Here is a 16,458-nt window from a genome sequence, read left to right on the forward strand (position 1 = left end):
TGCCCACCCACACAGCATAAAGGTCACATGACTGTGATGTCACATCAGATTCCAGAGCCAGGAAGTCATGGAAAATCTGATGTGACATCACAGGAAGTCAGAGGATTCTCAGCCAGAGATCATGTGACCAGAAGAGCAGCTCAGGTTACAGAAGGATTTGGGAAAGCAAGGTATTTAGTAAAGTAAAACATTTCCAAATAATTGTTCATATTACACTAATTTTGTTACACAAAACCTAAGATAGACACAAAATGATCACATACCCTGTTGTAAGTAAATAGTAGTAGTAGATATAAATAATATAGGGTACTGAGGAAACACTGTTTTTAATCAAAAAAGCCTAAAAGCTATTCCAATGCGACAAGGTGTACCCCAATCGGGATGGTCCTATCCTCTAGTATTAAAACCTCATCTAGTGTCAGACGACCACAATGAAGATAGGGGTAGACAATGTTTACCAAGCACACTATTTATACTGTATTTACTATTACTATTTACTTACAGCAGGATATATGCTCATTTTGTTTCTATCTTGGGTTTTGTCTGTTAAATGGCCACAGTGTGAACATGCTCCTATGTGTTGCAAGTATACCAACTTATATTCCAGCTCATTTTTTGGGTTTTATTTTTTATTAGTAGAATCTGTGACTTCTCCGCATTCAGTGGTTACTACTCACCTGGTCTGTTATCTGTAGGAATCTCCTCTTTACACCGCTCATCACCCCTCACATATGTCTCTGTAGTATTAATATGGGTCAGATCTTTACCCTGAAACAAATATTGGAAAAGTCACAGACAGATGGAGAAGTCCCATCTATGATCAGCTCTAATCCTGCCATCTCAACCGTTCTCATTACACAAGTATAAAACATATAATACTGGTGGATAAAACAAGACTGAACACAAGACCTTCACAGCCGTCTACACATCATAGGGGAGATCTCATGACACCTTCTCTCCATCTACCTGATGATCCTGAGGAACATTGGGATCTTCTTGTTTACAGTCCTGTGTGAGAAGAGGATGGGGCCTTCTTTGAGGTGTTGTCCTCTTACTGGATAGAACTGGAGGAAACACATACAGGGACTGGATTCATTCTTTACATACAGATAATTATAGGCCGTGTGTATTTAGTCCTGTCTATTACCTGGTGATGTGAGGGACTGGGGAACCTCCATCATGACGTCCTTGTATAAATCTTTGTGTCCTTCTAAATAATCCCACTCCTCCATGGAAAAATAGATGGTGACGTCCTGACACCTTATAGGAACCTGACAAATAAAATGATACAGTCATCCCCCTGATCCCTTCATAGTGTTACTGTATAATGTCCCAGCATTCCCAGCAGTGTCACCTCTCCAGTCAGCAGCTCAATCATCTTGTAGACGAGTTCTAGGATCTTCTGGTCATTGATGTCCTCATGTATCAGGGGGTGAGGTGGAGGCCTGGTGATTGGGCTCAGGGGTCTTCCCCATCCCTCAGACACAGGGGCCTGACAGCGCTCACTAGAGGTCTTCTTCACTACTGTGTAATCCTGGTTATGGAGAGACACATTAATAAATCTCACTGCAGACATTTCCAGAGTCCTCACCTCTCCAGTTCTGTCCATCTGTTATTCCCATAGATAAGAATGATGTAATGTGACGTCATCAGAATCTCTCACCTCTCCAGTAAGCCGGAAGAGGATCTCTAGGGTGAGGTGTAATATCCTCTCCACCATCCTATCCCTATCCATCCTTGACGGTTTTTCTTATTTAGAAGATCTCCACTGAGAGGATCCAATATTTTAAGGAACTAAATCTGAAGAAGGTGAGCTGCTGGAAAATATAAAGAATCTCATGTAAAAACATAAAATATAAAGCGATATTACACCTTTACAAGAACACTACAGCCATTGATAGCAGAGGTGATGCCATCATGCACGGCATATAATTATTGTAGACCAGCAGTTCTCAAACGGTGAGGTTCGGCTCATGAGTCAATCAGGGCATCGACACAAGCAGAGGCTCCACTGAAGAAATTTCCGTTGCATGCAGGACCTGTGGTTATGTGAACATGATATCACAACAGGTCATTAAGCCCTTCTAACCTCACAAACTATAAGTCTATAGGCTACTCGAGAACTGTCGGGGAAGAAAAAGACTAAAGAGCTCTGCTGACACTCTCCTTCCTTATCTGCTACTCTGGAAGTTGTGGGAATAGGAAAAGTATGGCTGCCTGTGGAAAATGCTTTTCTGAAGGAGAATGGCTGAATGCTGAGGAATTTTGTGCTGCACTGTCTTTATTCGCAGTTTGAGGGAGGGTTTTTTTGTATTTGGACTACAAGGGTACAAAATAGCATGTCTGAGGTGCAATCTTCACCAGAGGAAAGTAAATGTCTTTTCTATTTAATTTTCATGAAATAAATTCACTGAAAATCAATTATCCCAAATGAATTTGAGCAAATCTGGCAGCTTCCCTCTTCCTCCTCAGTAATAATCTGGCAGATTCCCTCTTCCTCCTCAGTAATAATCTGGCAGATTCCCTCTTCCTCCTCAGTAATAATATGGCAGATTCCCTCTTCCTCCTCAGTAATAATCTGGCAGATGCCCTCCTCCTCCTCAGTAATAATCTGGCAGATTCCCTCCTCCTCAGTAATAATCTGGCAGATTCCCTCTTCCTCCTCAGTAATAATCTGGCAGATTCCCTCTTCCTCCTCAGTAATAATCTGGCAGATGCCCTCTTCCTCCTCAGTAATAATCTGGCAGATGCCCTCTTCCTCCTCAGTAATAATCTGGCAGATTCCCTCTTCCTCCTCAGTAATAATCTGGCAGATGCCCTCTTCCTCCTCAGTAATAATCTGGCAGATTCCCTCCTCCTCAGTAATAATCTGGCAGATTCCCTCCTCCTCAGTAATAATCTATATTAGTCACCAGAACTACGTTCACATTAGAGGAGTATATAGATGGCATGTTTCCCATAAGCTCTGGCCGCCTCCATTAGAAGAAACAACAACGTTTATAATGTAGAAAAAATGAGGAATTCCTCCAATGTACAGTAGAAGAAAAGACAGTATGCAATGGAGAAGGGATCACCCATAAAAGTAAATTTTATTAAATAGAGCCAAAGATATGCATAAAAACACTTAAAAAGCCAAAAGGCTAGCACAAATGATTATAATCATACAAATTCTGGTGTTTTGATTTTTTTTCTCGTTACACCATTTACCGATCAGATTCTTTTTATATTTTGATAGATTGGACATTTCTGAAAGCAGCAATACCCAATATGTGTATTTTTTTATTGTTTTATTTTGAATAGGGCAAAAGGGTGGGATTTGAACTTCTGTATTTTTTTTTTTTATATTTTTTAAAACTTTTTTTTTCTACTTTTTACTGGCTTCAATAGTCTCCTTATAAGACTTGAAACTGCGGTCATCTGATTGATTATGCTACATATAGCAGAGCTAGGTAATCAGCCTGCTAATGCAATAACAATCCTGATGTGCTGTGCACATGATCTGGAATTTTCAGCTCAGGATTGTCATTGCGTTTAAATCCGCACCATGTCCATTCTTTGTAGCGTTTCTGCAGTGTTTCCCGCCCACTGAGCTCAACTGAACGGCAGCAAACCCGCAGGTATAAATATATTTGCGGATTTGCTGCGGTTGTTTGCTGCGTATTTAACTTACTCAATGAGTCAAATACGCTGCAAAAACACACAATGAATGGTACCCAGGCCAGCGAAGAAGAATACTTCTCCCATCATCCGACCACCGCCCCCGCTGATAACAGTGAGAGTAGCTCGCCTCGCCTGAGGGAAGAAGTAGTCTGCTCAGCCGAGCCGATGCCTGTGCGCGGTGTGTAAAAAGAAAAAAAATAATATTCAAATAAAAAAACACCTTATTCTCACCTGTTCGACATCCTCACAATGTCCACCTGAGACCCGATCACCCGGTGTTACTCTGACAGGAGCGCGCTCGCTCACGGCAGTGTACATAGCTGCGCTGCCGGGATTGAGTTCGCCAGCTGGAGATCAGCTGATGAGCTCCAGGACCTCACTTTACGGCACCAGTGCTGCATGGTAATTTTTTCACGAATTTTCTACCAATACTGATGCAGTAAGTGAGGGCACCAGAGCTGATTATCTAATCTTCAGCTGATGAACTCAGGTGAACTCAGCCAGCAGCACAGCGATGTACACTGACAGGAGTGGTTAAACTCCTGTCAGGGTATAGTGCTGTCTTCTACAGAAGTCACATCAGTGATTGATGTGGCTGCTGTAGAAGAGACCAGGATCACCGTGCGACACTGGGATTACGTCATGATGGTGGACAGGTGAGGGATATGGTTGTTTTTTATTTTTATTTTTTTTTACTGGATACGAGGGATTCGGGGATTAGGCGAATAATAAATAAATTATTAAAACCGTGTGTAATTTTACTTCAATAAAATACTTTATTGTGGCAGTGTCTTTATTGAAAAAGCATCGAAAAAGCATTGAAAACCTCACCTTCATGTCAGCCGCCAATACAAGGCTAATAAACAAAGTAGAACACTGCAACGCTAAGTATGCGAACATGAAATATATGAAATTTGAATTGCATTACGGCTCTAGAAAATAGAAATAAATTAGAAATCTTAGCGCATAAATTTGCCAATTCATGTGTACCTGGTAGCCACGTTAAGGCGTTTCTCATCATACCAGGAACCTGCCTGTGTGACCTCCTGTCTAAGAGACATAAGTCTGTTTATGTGTGGGAATGCAAGATCCTGCAGAGAGACTTTAGTACATATAAGGGTGTGGCCTTTGTCTTAGCTGAAAGGCTCATTCTGCCTCAGGTCTATGCTTCTACTAGGGGGTCAGTCTCTCTGCCCTTATCCATATGTACGTCACTTGACAAATGGTAAGGTTTTAATATTAGAGTTAGGACTGTCCCATAAGGGTTGCCGTGACGTGGCGGTATAGCTTTTACACTATTTTGATCAAAATTATGTTAACTAAATACCCTTTATTATTTATCATTATTTTTGCACTGTGCGATTTATCCATTTACTTCTAGTTACTTGGGTATTTTGCTTGTCTTTGGTTTTTCTTTGTCTAGTGGCCTTGTGTGAACATGCATTTACATTTTGCATGCACATCAATTTATGTTTCAGTTCAGACTTCTAGGTTTTTTAATAATTTCATTATGTGTGTGTAGATTGTAGACACAGTGGAGCCATCACCACAGGGGTTCTTACATGTAGTCTCAGATGAAGGCTTCAAGAATATTCTTCATTGTTTTAGTGAACAGTGAATGTATAAGGGGGAGGGTGTGATCACTTCTGACCTGGGAGGGGACTGATACCAGTGGAAGAAAGTGGAGACATGTTTAAGGAGTGGAATGGAAGGATTGAAAGAAGAGGATGGAGACAGTGGACTTGGAAGGATGGATTGATAAACATGTTACCATTATGGATTATGTCGTTTGGATTTAAACTTTCTTAATAGGATTGCTGCTACTGGATACCTGTGCTTTCATCGTTTTATCTGCCGTCTAGAGGATCAAGGACTGTGGCTACAGACTATACTGGCTGGAGATACAAAATCTATGGGCCAACCAAAAGTTGGGAGACAGTGAGTATGGTATGGCCTTATACAAAGGTAGTGGAACTACTGAACCCATATTGGGAACTTGAGGATTGAGAGAACTGTATTTTCGCCATTTACCTGGAATTGCTTTATGGCTGTGATCAATAAAATATTGTTGCATTGTTAACCTGCCTAGGTGATTACTTACAACCCACAACCTCAGATCTTTACAAGTGGTGGCAAGCGGTGGGATCACCTATCTCTGGAGAGCATACCAGGGAAAGTTACCGAGCGGTGACTTGGCAGAAGAGATGACGGAGGATGGACCAACTGAGTTAAGGAGGATGCTAGACACGCTAGGAGAGCAGGCCACGGAGATGAAGCGGGCGGCAGTGTTAAACAAATTTCTGTGTGTGCATGTAGCGATACACCCACCCGCCCCAGTGCAGAGGACAATGGTTAACAGGAGAGAGGGGCCTACATCTTTAAGGTACCGAGATATACCACAGTTTAATGAAGGGTCATTCCACATCAAGTGGACCAGTTTTAAAAATCGTCCCGACTCGACCTTCTTCGATTTTGTTGAAAATTTATAAGGATGTACATGTATGTTTGAAAAGAGGTTCTGTAAATTTTTAGGGCCAGTTCTCAAATACATTGGGCACTGTTGACCTTTCACTGGAGGTTCCACCAAGCCTGCGGCTTCAGCTAAGAAGATTTTGCAAACTTTGGCACATAGCCATTAGAGTTCTATACTGGCTATGATGCTGAAATTTGGCATACTAGCTCAACTTTTGCTGCTAAAACACGATAAAATTATTACCGGCTATGACAAAACAATATTTCGGCCGCAATTTTGTGTCAAAGTAGCTTGTAAAATGCGTCGCATAAAATTTATGCCAAACTTTGCCCATATATAACTCAAGACCAAAAATCAATAGTAACTGGTGCTTTGCCCTGTACACCAAACATCTACATGACTTTGCATTGCTGCAATATCACGGTCAAACCATATGTATTTGTGGAAATATTCACACCCACATATGATGAAAAACTTAAAAAAAACTAATTTTACCTATTTTTAGGTCAAATTTCTCAAAAAGGGTACCCCTAAAATATATTAATTCTGATATCATTAGAAAGAGCACATTTTTCTCTACAAGAATCATTGTTTTTTTTTTTTGGAGTCTCTCAGTTTAAGAAAAGAAAAATGCCACTGAACATGGTGTTATTTATGCGCGTAATGCATTGATTTTGTGTTTGATTTTCAGATTCTTATCACATGTTACTGAGTTGTATTATTGCTAGCAATGTCTATTATAATCAAAAACCTATAAACCTTTTTGTTTATGAAAAGTTATTGACTATTGTTACATTTTAATGCATATATTATTTATTTTTTAGCGATGGAGAATGAAATTGATGAAGAATCAGCCCAGTGCTCTATCGGCCTTGCGAACAATTCGAAGTGCCACCTTAAGACAGTCACCCATAGCAAGGATGAGTTGAAATTGTTTACAAGCTTTGGATTGGATGAACAGAAATTGCTGCGTCGACGAGTGGGACTAAATTTTGACGAACATTCACAAATCTGTTTACACCATGAAGCTTCATTCTTGACCAAATATGAGCATTTGCAAAAATTGTGTTGCAATCCTTTTGGGAAGAAAGGTCATAACACCAAAAAGAATTTGCGAGCTATCAATTTGTTAGCAGCTGACCAGTTGAACGAATTTACAAAGAATGATGTGAAGCCTGGCCAGAAGATGTGTGCATCATGTCGAAAAGAATTTGCTAACAGGAAAAAATCAGCTGATCCAGTTTCCTCTGAATCAGATCCAGATGGAATGGAATGTTCTCCTGAAAGTCTAAATTCAAGCTTAACATCCATTGGCATCTCTCCTCTGAAATATCCACGGGTAAGCCAGCGGGATTCACTTGGATATGCAAGGAGAAAGATAAGCTAGGTACAAAATGCATTTTCTAGCAAGATTGCTTAAATTGGAGGGCTTGAGCCGAAAGACATTGAGCAAACAAAAACAGCACAGTGCAAAATGTGTCTGGATTACAATCACCTTTTGGCAGATTTGAAGCAAAAGCTGCAGGTGTCCAGTCAGGCAGAAAAGGTCCAAATCTTGACATTGGCACCTAAAAGTTGGTCCATTAAGGCTATATCAGACGAATTCGGTGTCTCTGAACGAATGGTCAAACAAGCTCGAAAGCTTAAATGTGAACATGGGATCTTAGCCTTACCTAGAATCAAGTGTGGCAAGAAAGTTTCTGAGGAAGTGAAGAAAAAGGTGCAGGCATTTTTTGAGGATGATGAATTCAGTCGAATGTGCCCTGGTAAAAAAGACTATGTATCAGTGCGAATAGCAGGAGAAAAAAAGCAGATGCAAAAGCGACTATTACTGAGCAATATGAGGGAAATGTTTGTTGCCTATCGGGATCGGAATGGCCCTGAAATTGGATTTTCCAAGTTTTGTGAGCTTCGGCCAAAGTGGTGCGTAACCGTTGGATCTGCTGGAACACATTCCGTTTGTGTGTGAACCATTCACCAAAATGTCAAACTAATGCTTGCAGCATGCCCAATCAATGATGACTACAAAGAGCTCATATGCAAAATGGTCTGTGGAACTGAATCCAAGGACTGTATGCTTGGCCGTTGTGATAAATGCCCGGGTCCTGAAGTTTTAAAATAATTTCTAGTCAATGTGTTTGTCAACAGTGACCCTGAAGATATTATTGAGTTCAAACAATGGATTCACACTGATCGAGACACGCTTGATACCAAACAACTGACTATAGAAGATTTCATTGAAGAATTGGTTTTGAAAATTTCTAAACTTTGTAGCCATCACTACATCGCCAAGCATCAAAGTAGCTATTTGAAATCGTTGAAGGAAAATCTGAGACCTGGAGAGCTTGTGATCCTTATGAACTTTGCTGAAAATTACTCATTTATTGTTCAAGATGCCATTCAAGGTTTCCACTGGGAAAATAGTCAAGCTACAGTATACCCATTTGTAATTTACTTCAAGGAGTTAAATGGTGAAGCTGCGCAGAACATCAGCTTGTGCATAATCAGTGATTGCTCACGACATGACACAGTTACAGTCCACACTTTCTTAACAGTAATTGTGGAGTATCTCAAGACTCTCATCTATGGGATTCGTCATATCCACTACTTCAGCGATGGATCTGCAGCCCAGTACAAAAATTTCAAAAATTTTCTCAACTTGTGCCACCACAATGCTGATTTCAATATCAGCGCTGAATGGAATTTTTTTGGTACCAGTCATGGAAAGTCGCCCTGTGATGGGATTGGAGGGACAGCAAAGAGGTTGGCAGCTCGTGCCAGTCTTCAACGCCCAACTGAAAACCAAATACTGACCCCGGTGGATTTATTCAACTTTTGCAACGAGCAACTGCATGGAATCAAATTTTTTTTTGTTCCAAAAGAAAAAATTGACGAAATACGGGTAGTTCAAGAGGAAAGGTTCAAAGATGGACATACAATTGCTGGAACAAGAGAAAATCACTAGTTTGTGCCAATTGATGACAAAAAGATTCGCATTTCAAGGGTGTCAAATGACCCATCATCTTTCATTGCCCATGTAGATAGATCTGTCAGATCATAAATGCCTTTTGTGCCAATTGCAAACCTCCAGCCAGGGCAATACATTGCCTGCATTTACGATAGGAACTGGTGGATTGGAAATATTTCTGAAATTTCAGTCGACGACCATGATGCATTAATAAATTTTATGCATCCTCATGGACCAGCTAGCTTCTTTCACTGGCCTGTGAGAAATGATACATGCTGGATTCCCGAGCAGTCAATCATTGCAATAATTCCAGCACCAGCTGCAACAGCAATGGGCCGACAATACAGCTTCTCTGAACCGATTATGTTGCAAATTCAGCAACAATTCCAGACCACTTAGACTGAACATTATGGCTTGGGAACCAACAAAAGATACCCAATATTAGGCTTGGGATCCTAGGCAAAGACACCCACCCTCAGGCTTCGGAACCTGCGATAAAGAGACCGCCCGCAGCTGGCCTTGCACGGCTATCGGCCATGGCTCCTAGGCGATGGGGCTGCCAATTCTCGAAAGACAGCATTATTACAATTCTTAATAGGATTATAATACCAATTCTTAGGGAATTGGTTGTGGTATAACCACCATGGACCAACGCAAGGGTTTGAATAGTGCAGTTACCATTCATTGCTTATTAATAAATAACACCATGTTCAGTGGCATTTTTCTTTTCTTAAACTGAGAGACTCCAAAAAAAAAACCAATGATCATTGAAGAGAAAAATGTGCTCTTTCTAATGATATCAGAATTAATATATTTTAGGGGTACCTTTTTTGAGAAATTTGACCTAAAAATAGGTAAAATTAGTTTTTTTTAAGTTTTTCATCATATGTGGGTGTGAATATTTCCACAAATACATATGGTTTGACCGTGATATTGCAGCAATGCAAAATCATGTAGATGTTTGGTGTACAGGGCAAAGCACCAGTTACTATTGGTTTTTGGTCTTGAGTTATATATGGGCAAAGTTTGGCATAAATTTTATGCGACGCGTTTTACAAGCTACTTTGACACAAAATTGCGGCCGAAATATTGTTTTGTCATAGTCGGTAATAATTTTATCGTGTTTAGCAGCAAAAGTTGAGCTAGTATGCCAAATTTCAGCATCATAGCCAGTATAGAACTCTAATGGCTATGTGCCAAAGTTTGCAAAATCCTCTTAGCTGAAGCCGTAGGCTTGGTGGAACCTCCAGTGAAAGGTCAACAGTGCCCAATGTATTTGAGAACTGGCCCTAAAAATTTACAGAACCTCTTTTCAAACATACATGTACATCCTTATAAATTTTCAGCAAAATCGGAGGTCGAGTGGGGACCACTGGTCCACTTGATGTGGAATGACTCTGAAGACACCTCAGATATTGATGAACATCTCCGGTTATTTGAGAACCTCTGCCTGCTGCATGAGGTGTCAGTCAGTGACTGGCCCAGATTTTTGAGTGTTGGCCTGACCGGAAAAGCAAGTGAAGCTTTTAATAACTTGTCTTCAGTGGATCAGAGATGTTACTCTACCATTTGCAGTGCATTGCTAGAGAGGTAAGCCTTCACGCCGGAAACCTACCGGAGGAAGTTTCGGGAGACTGACAAGCCCGCTGCACACAAGCATCAGGAGTTTGCTAACACACTACATACGGCATGCACTCGGTGGATAGAGGGACTAAGGGCTCGGGAAGCAGAACATGTAATGGATATAGTCAAGCTGGAACAATTTATGTCAAAGCTCCCAGGTAATTTAAAAGACTGGGTGGCAGATAGAAAACCACTCAGCCTGGATGAGGCTGCAAGATTGGCTGATGATTGGTCTGCTAATCGACCAGGGCAACGTGGTAGTACAGCCCCAGTGAGTCAGGAACAGGATTTTACAGGGAGACCATCGAGACCCATGGACTGGCCAGATGAGGAACTGCAGGGATTTTGGACTTCACAAAGAGGGGGAGGTTTCCCAAGCCCCCAAGTTCGGTCTGTGTTGGGGCGAGGAGGGCTAAACTGCCATAACTGTGGCCGCATGGGGCATTTTGCCAGGGAATGCTAGGAACGTACTAGCCCACATCACAACCTAGGACGAGGATTGGTGTGCCACTGGGCCAATGTCGTAACCCAAAACCAAAGGCCGTTTCTCACTGCTTCAGCCGAGAGGGAGCGGCACTATCTGCAGACTAACCCCCCACCTGTGGTGAGTAATACACAAAATGCAATGACTGTCACAATGAAGGAATGTAATCTGGGGGAGGTAAATTGCATCAGGGAGGATGCCCAGGGACTTCGGGACACTGGATCTACCCTCACCCTGGTCAGCCCAGATACTGTTCCCACAGAGCTCCCTTTACCAGGCCGCCAAGTGACCATCCCCCTAACTGGGTGTCAGCACTCTAGGGTTGGTCGCAATGGATACAAGTTTGGTTCTCATTGGGCATGTGGGGAGTTTCCCAGGACAAACCGGGGATCAGGGGGGGGGATATGGAGGACCCTGCGGAAAGGACAGACCCCTGATCCAGCGAACTAAATAGAGTCCTTGTCTCAGGGCTTCCCCCATCGGGAAGTTGGCAGGATGTGAAAGACCATATGAGAGAAGTTGGAGATGTCTATTACACTGACGTATACCAGGGTGGAATGGGGACTGTGGAGTATATTCGCAAGGACGACATGGAATATGCTTTGAGGAAACTGGATGATACAAAGTTTCGTTCTCATAAAGGCGAGACCTCTTACATTCGTGTCTGTGCTGAAAAAGTGGGGGAGGTATGTGAGGAGCTGCCCACTTTCTAAAGACTATGATACTTTTCCAGCAACGGACCACCATTTTTGTTAATATTATTATTGTGTTTTATTATTGATTTACTTGTTATGTTTCGTATAGTTCTGCTAACTTGTCAGTATGTGCACTAGATTCACTTGTAAAATGTCCAGCATTCCACTAATCTGTATCTCAGGAAATCAGTATCTCAGGAGTATCTAACCATTGTTCCAATAGCCAATAATCTCATTATGTGTGTGTAGATTGTAGACACAGTGGAGCCATCACCACAGGGGGTCTTACATGCAGTCTCATATGAAGGCTTCTAGAATATTCTTCATTGTTTTAGTGAACAGTGAATGCTTAAGAGGGAGGGTGTGATCACTTCTGACCTGGGAGGGGACTGATCCCAGTGGAAGAAAGTGGAGACATGTTTTAGGAGTGGTGTGGAAGGATTGAAGGAAGAGGATGGAGACCGTAGACTTGGAAGGATGGATTGATAAACATGTTACCATTATGGATTATGTCGTTTGAATTTAAACTTTCTTAAAAGGACTGCTGATACTGGATACCTGTGCTTTCATTGTTTTATCTGCCGTCTAGAGGATCATGGACTGTGGCTACAGACTATACTGGCTGGAGATACGAAATCTGTGGGCCAACCAAAAGTTGGGAGACAGTGGGTATGGCCTTATACAAAGCCAGTGGAACTACTGAACCCAGATTGGGAACTTGAGGACTGAGAGCACTGTATGTATTTTGGCCATTTACCTGTAATTGCTTTATGGCTGTGATCAATAAAATATTGTTGCATTGTTAACCTGCCTAGATGATTACTACAACCCACAACCTCAGATCTTTACAGTGCCGGTCAGTTTTTTCTGTGCCAATACAAGGTCGACGTGAACCCCAACCTTATTACCCCACTCGCCACCGCTACACGGCAGTGGGAAGAGCGGGGGCTAAGCGCCAGATTTGGCGCATCTTATGGATGCGCCTTTTCTGGGACTGCTGAGAGCTGACATTTTTACCCGCGGAGGGGGCCAGGATCCATGGCCCCTTCCCTAGCTATTAATATCAGCCCGCAGCTATCTGTTTAGCCTTTTCTGGTTAGATTTTATAGCAGGACCCTACGTCAATTTTTTTCTGGAGTCCCCCTGTAATCTAGCCAGTACAGGCTAAGCAAACAGCTGTGGGCTGTTATTAATAGCCAGGGAACATGTTTGGCTAATGGCCCCTTCCCCAGCTACTAATATCAGCTCCCAGCGGTCAGCTTTCTCTCTGCTGGTTATGAAAATGAAGCTGGAGCTCACGCCATTTTTTAAAAGTTTTTAGGCTATGTGCCCACGATCCAGACATAGCAGCGCTTTGGACGCAGCATATTTTATCCATATTAAGTCCACATGTGTTCACTAAAACATTCAGATTTACAGCATTCAATACATTATACTGGTCAAATTTCTGTTGCAGCGACTCTGCAAGAGAATTTGACACGCTGTGGTCCTGAAAGACGTGCTGCATGTCAGTGTCCGCGGGTGATCTGCAGCCTCAGATGTACACATCGTTGACATGGGATTTCTAGAAATCCCATCCACTATGCTGCAACATCTTATTCAATTCTTTTTCCCCCGATAAAAAGGGAGTCGACTTTATAAAAACATTTTTCATGTCTATTAAATTATATATAGGTTTTAGGCCCCTTTTTTGGATGAAACATTTGAAAGAGTCAATGTTAATCCTGAGTTAACCATTCCCACTGAGATCGGAAAATGTTGTAGTGCGTGCCGAATTTGGAGATATTTGTAGAACTCTTTATTGGGAATATTGAAATGAGAATGTAAAGAAGCAAAAGCGAGGAGGTTAGGACCTTCATACAAATCTTTCACGAGTACAATGCCTTGTTTTATCCAGTCTTTAATATTAAGATCTGGTATTAAGAGTTCTAAGGTTTCCAATGGAGTTATGGACATAACAGAGACTGAGGCGTTAGAACTAGTGTTGAGCCACCCCCGTAGTGTTCGAGTTCGGTTCGGTTCGTCGAACACCCGTGTGTTCGCCGAACTGTTCGTCGAACTGTTCGTCGAACACCTTCGAACACCGTTAAAACCAATGGCAGGCAAACAAAAACACATAGAAACACATAGAAAACACCTTCAAAGGTGTCCAAAAGCTGACAAACTGCTCAGAAGACATAACTAACACATGGAAAAGTGACAAGTACATATAGTCATGCGAAAATAAAAGAGGTGGAGGAGTAAAAGGAGGGGGAGACACAGATATAGGCATGTCATGCCCTTCTAAAATCCAAAAAGTGAGAAGCCGACACGGCCAGTCCGCTCCTGCCCGTGCCACCTCCGTGTCGCCGGGTTTGTGCCAGAGCCGCGGTGAACCCTGATGGCCAGCCCCCCTCTCCCAATACTGGTGCCTGTCCGCTGGTGGGTCGAGCGAGCCCCCCTGTGGTGGAGGCAGCTCTAAGCTTTTTAATTTAAATTGTCTCTCTAATTTGAATGAATACACTTTAAATCCATTTACAAGGATCTATTGGAGGGCAAGTCTCATGCCAGCAGCCGCGTAATTCCAGCTCCAGTAGCGTCCACTAAAGCTGCTGCAGTTAAAAAGCTTTTATAAGGATCGAGCTCGGCTGTCCACCGCAAGGCATCCTACTGCCAGTCCCAGCCCCTATGCCTTGGGGTGCCTCCTGATGCTCTTCACTAAGTATCCCATGGTCCCGAAGCATTTCCTTTGAAAAAATTAAGTGTCTAAACTACAGGTGGTGTAGCTTGCTTAACAGCCGGGATAATCCGCTGACTAGCAGACACTGCTACTAGGCACAAAGTATTTCCTGGGCTAGATGCAGTTAAAAATTTGTAATTAGATACTCTCGTTGGATGCTGAGAAAGCATTCCATAGAGTCTCCTGGCACGCCATATATGATTCTCTTAAAAAGCTTGGGGTAGGGGTCTAGGGGACCCTTTTATAGCCAAAATCACGGCCCTGTATCACAATACGTCACCTAGGCTGAAGATAAATGGAACTGTAGCACCCTGAGGGCTCGGTTGCTACAGACGTATTGCACCTCACCCAGAGGTGTGATATCTCACTCTCAGGTAAGGATGGAGTGTGGATCAGGACCCGACACCTGCATGCATTACACCACATTGCCGTGGGGCAGGGCGACCAATATGCCCCTGAGATGGGCACGACAGTCCCTGTCCCTGGCTGGAGTGGGGGGAGGGAACACTGAGGAAGGGGAACCCTGTAGTGCAGGAGCAGGGAGGAAGCAGTTCCTGGGTGCATTGAGAAGGGAGTATAAAAGGTGGGCACCATCTTAGTTCAGTGCAGAGAAGTCTGAGCAGAAGTGGCAGGGAGCAGGGGCTCTGCATGAGCTCTGCTCCGGAGGCGGGCCTAGTAACAGAGGCCCAGGCCTGGAAGAGGGAGAAGGAAGGAAGAGGAGCGGAGAAGGCTCCAGGAACGAGGAATGAAGGGATCCCAGGGGTGCGGACGGGCGAGTCGCCACCGCACGCCCGAATCCACCTGCGTGGAGGGGTCAGGCCAAAGGGGGAGACCGGTCCCCGAACTAGTGGAGGCAGGAAACGACCCTCAGCTAGAAACCGGAGGCTCTGACATTTTATGTGGCGCAGCCCCTCGCTACACCCGCTAGGAAGGCACCACATAGGGTCAGGGAAACTGGCGCCAAGTTTACCAAGAGGAGGCCCGAGGCAGCCGGACAGAAGTGTTGGTAAGAAAGGCCAGACAAAGGACACACAAAGGGGGTCCTGTGAAGTGCTCCAAAGTTATCTGGGAGTTGTCTGAGCCCCTGACCTGGTGAGCACAGTACGACGTGGGCAGCCGTTACCTGCAGACGTGGTCTGGATAATAAGAACTGTGAGTAAAGGCCCTGAACTGCATCACTGACTCCGTGTCGTTACTGCTGCTGCCCTGCACCATCACCCCCATCCTCCGCATACACTGCCCTGAGGCTATACTCCTCCCGTGGGGAGTTATGCTACGCTCTGCTGCACCCACAACACCAGCCTCAGCGGTCTGCCCTGTAGCGGCGGTTCACTCTGACCGCAATCCACGGGTGGCGTAGTCGTACATTTAAACATCAAAACCACATAAATAGTTCCGCCACTGGTTTGACCGCCCTGAGCCACGGAACCGGGTCGCCGCCACGAAGACTACAACCACCAGCATCCACCAAAAAGGGTCCGGCTCCGGGTGTCCCAAGGCCCAGGGGGTGCGTCAGAACATTTTCATCACCTTTCACAATCACCAATGGGACAAGGCAGGGATGTCCTCTGTCCCCTCTCTTATACATCCTAGTGACGGAGCACCTGCTCTCATCAATTCGCCATAACCCCAATATTAGGTGGATTGAGGTGGGAGGCACCGAGTACAAGTGCTCTCTATTTGCTGATGATGTCCTAGTATATATCACTCAATCACATATATCCATCCATGCTGTTATGGCTGAAATAGATCACTTTGTTACATGGTCAAATTTTAAAATCAATGCAGCGAAGTCTGAGGCCCTCGATGTCTCCCTCCCCAAATCCATATAGGATT

General features: G+C 43.5%; 1 protein-coding gene across 1 annotated transcript in view; it reads right to left on the reverse strand.

Moving 5' to 3' along the window:
- LOC141271919 (uncharacterized) overlaps positions 1 to 16,458 on the reverse strand; it is a 59,172-nt gene that overhangs the window by 24,836 nt on the left and 17,878 nt on the right. Inside the window, exons 2-6 of the mRNA XM_073682161.1 lie at positions 1,664 to 1,817; positions 1,355 to 1,534; positions 1,148 to 1,271; positions 967 to 1,064; positions 678 to 768 (exon numbers count right to left, since the gene is read on the reverse strand). Coding sequence (XP_073538262.1) covers positions 678 to 768; positions 967 to 1,064; positions 1,148 to 1,271; positions 1,355 to 1,534; positions 1,664 to 1,735 — 565 coding nt within the window. The 5' untranslated portion in view covers positions 1,736 to 1,817. The remainder of the gene's footprint in view (positions 1 to 677; positions 769 to 966; positions 1,065 to 1,147; positions 1,272 to 1,354; positions 1,535 to 1,663; positions 1,818 to 16,458) is intronic.

Source organism: Phyllobates terribilis, unplaced genomic scaffold (genome assembly GCF_046119375.1).
Source record: "Phyllobates terribilis strain yellow unplaced genomic scaffold, ASM4611937v1 Scaffold_5__5_contigs__length_657084704, whole genome shotgun sequence".
Taxonomy (NCBI): Eukaryota; Metazoa; Chordata; class Amphibia; order Anura; family Dendrobatidae; genus Phyllobates; species Phyllobates terribilis.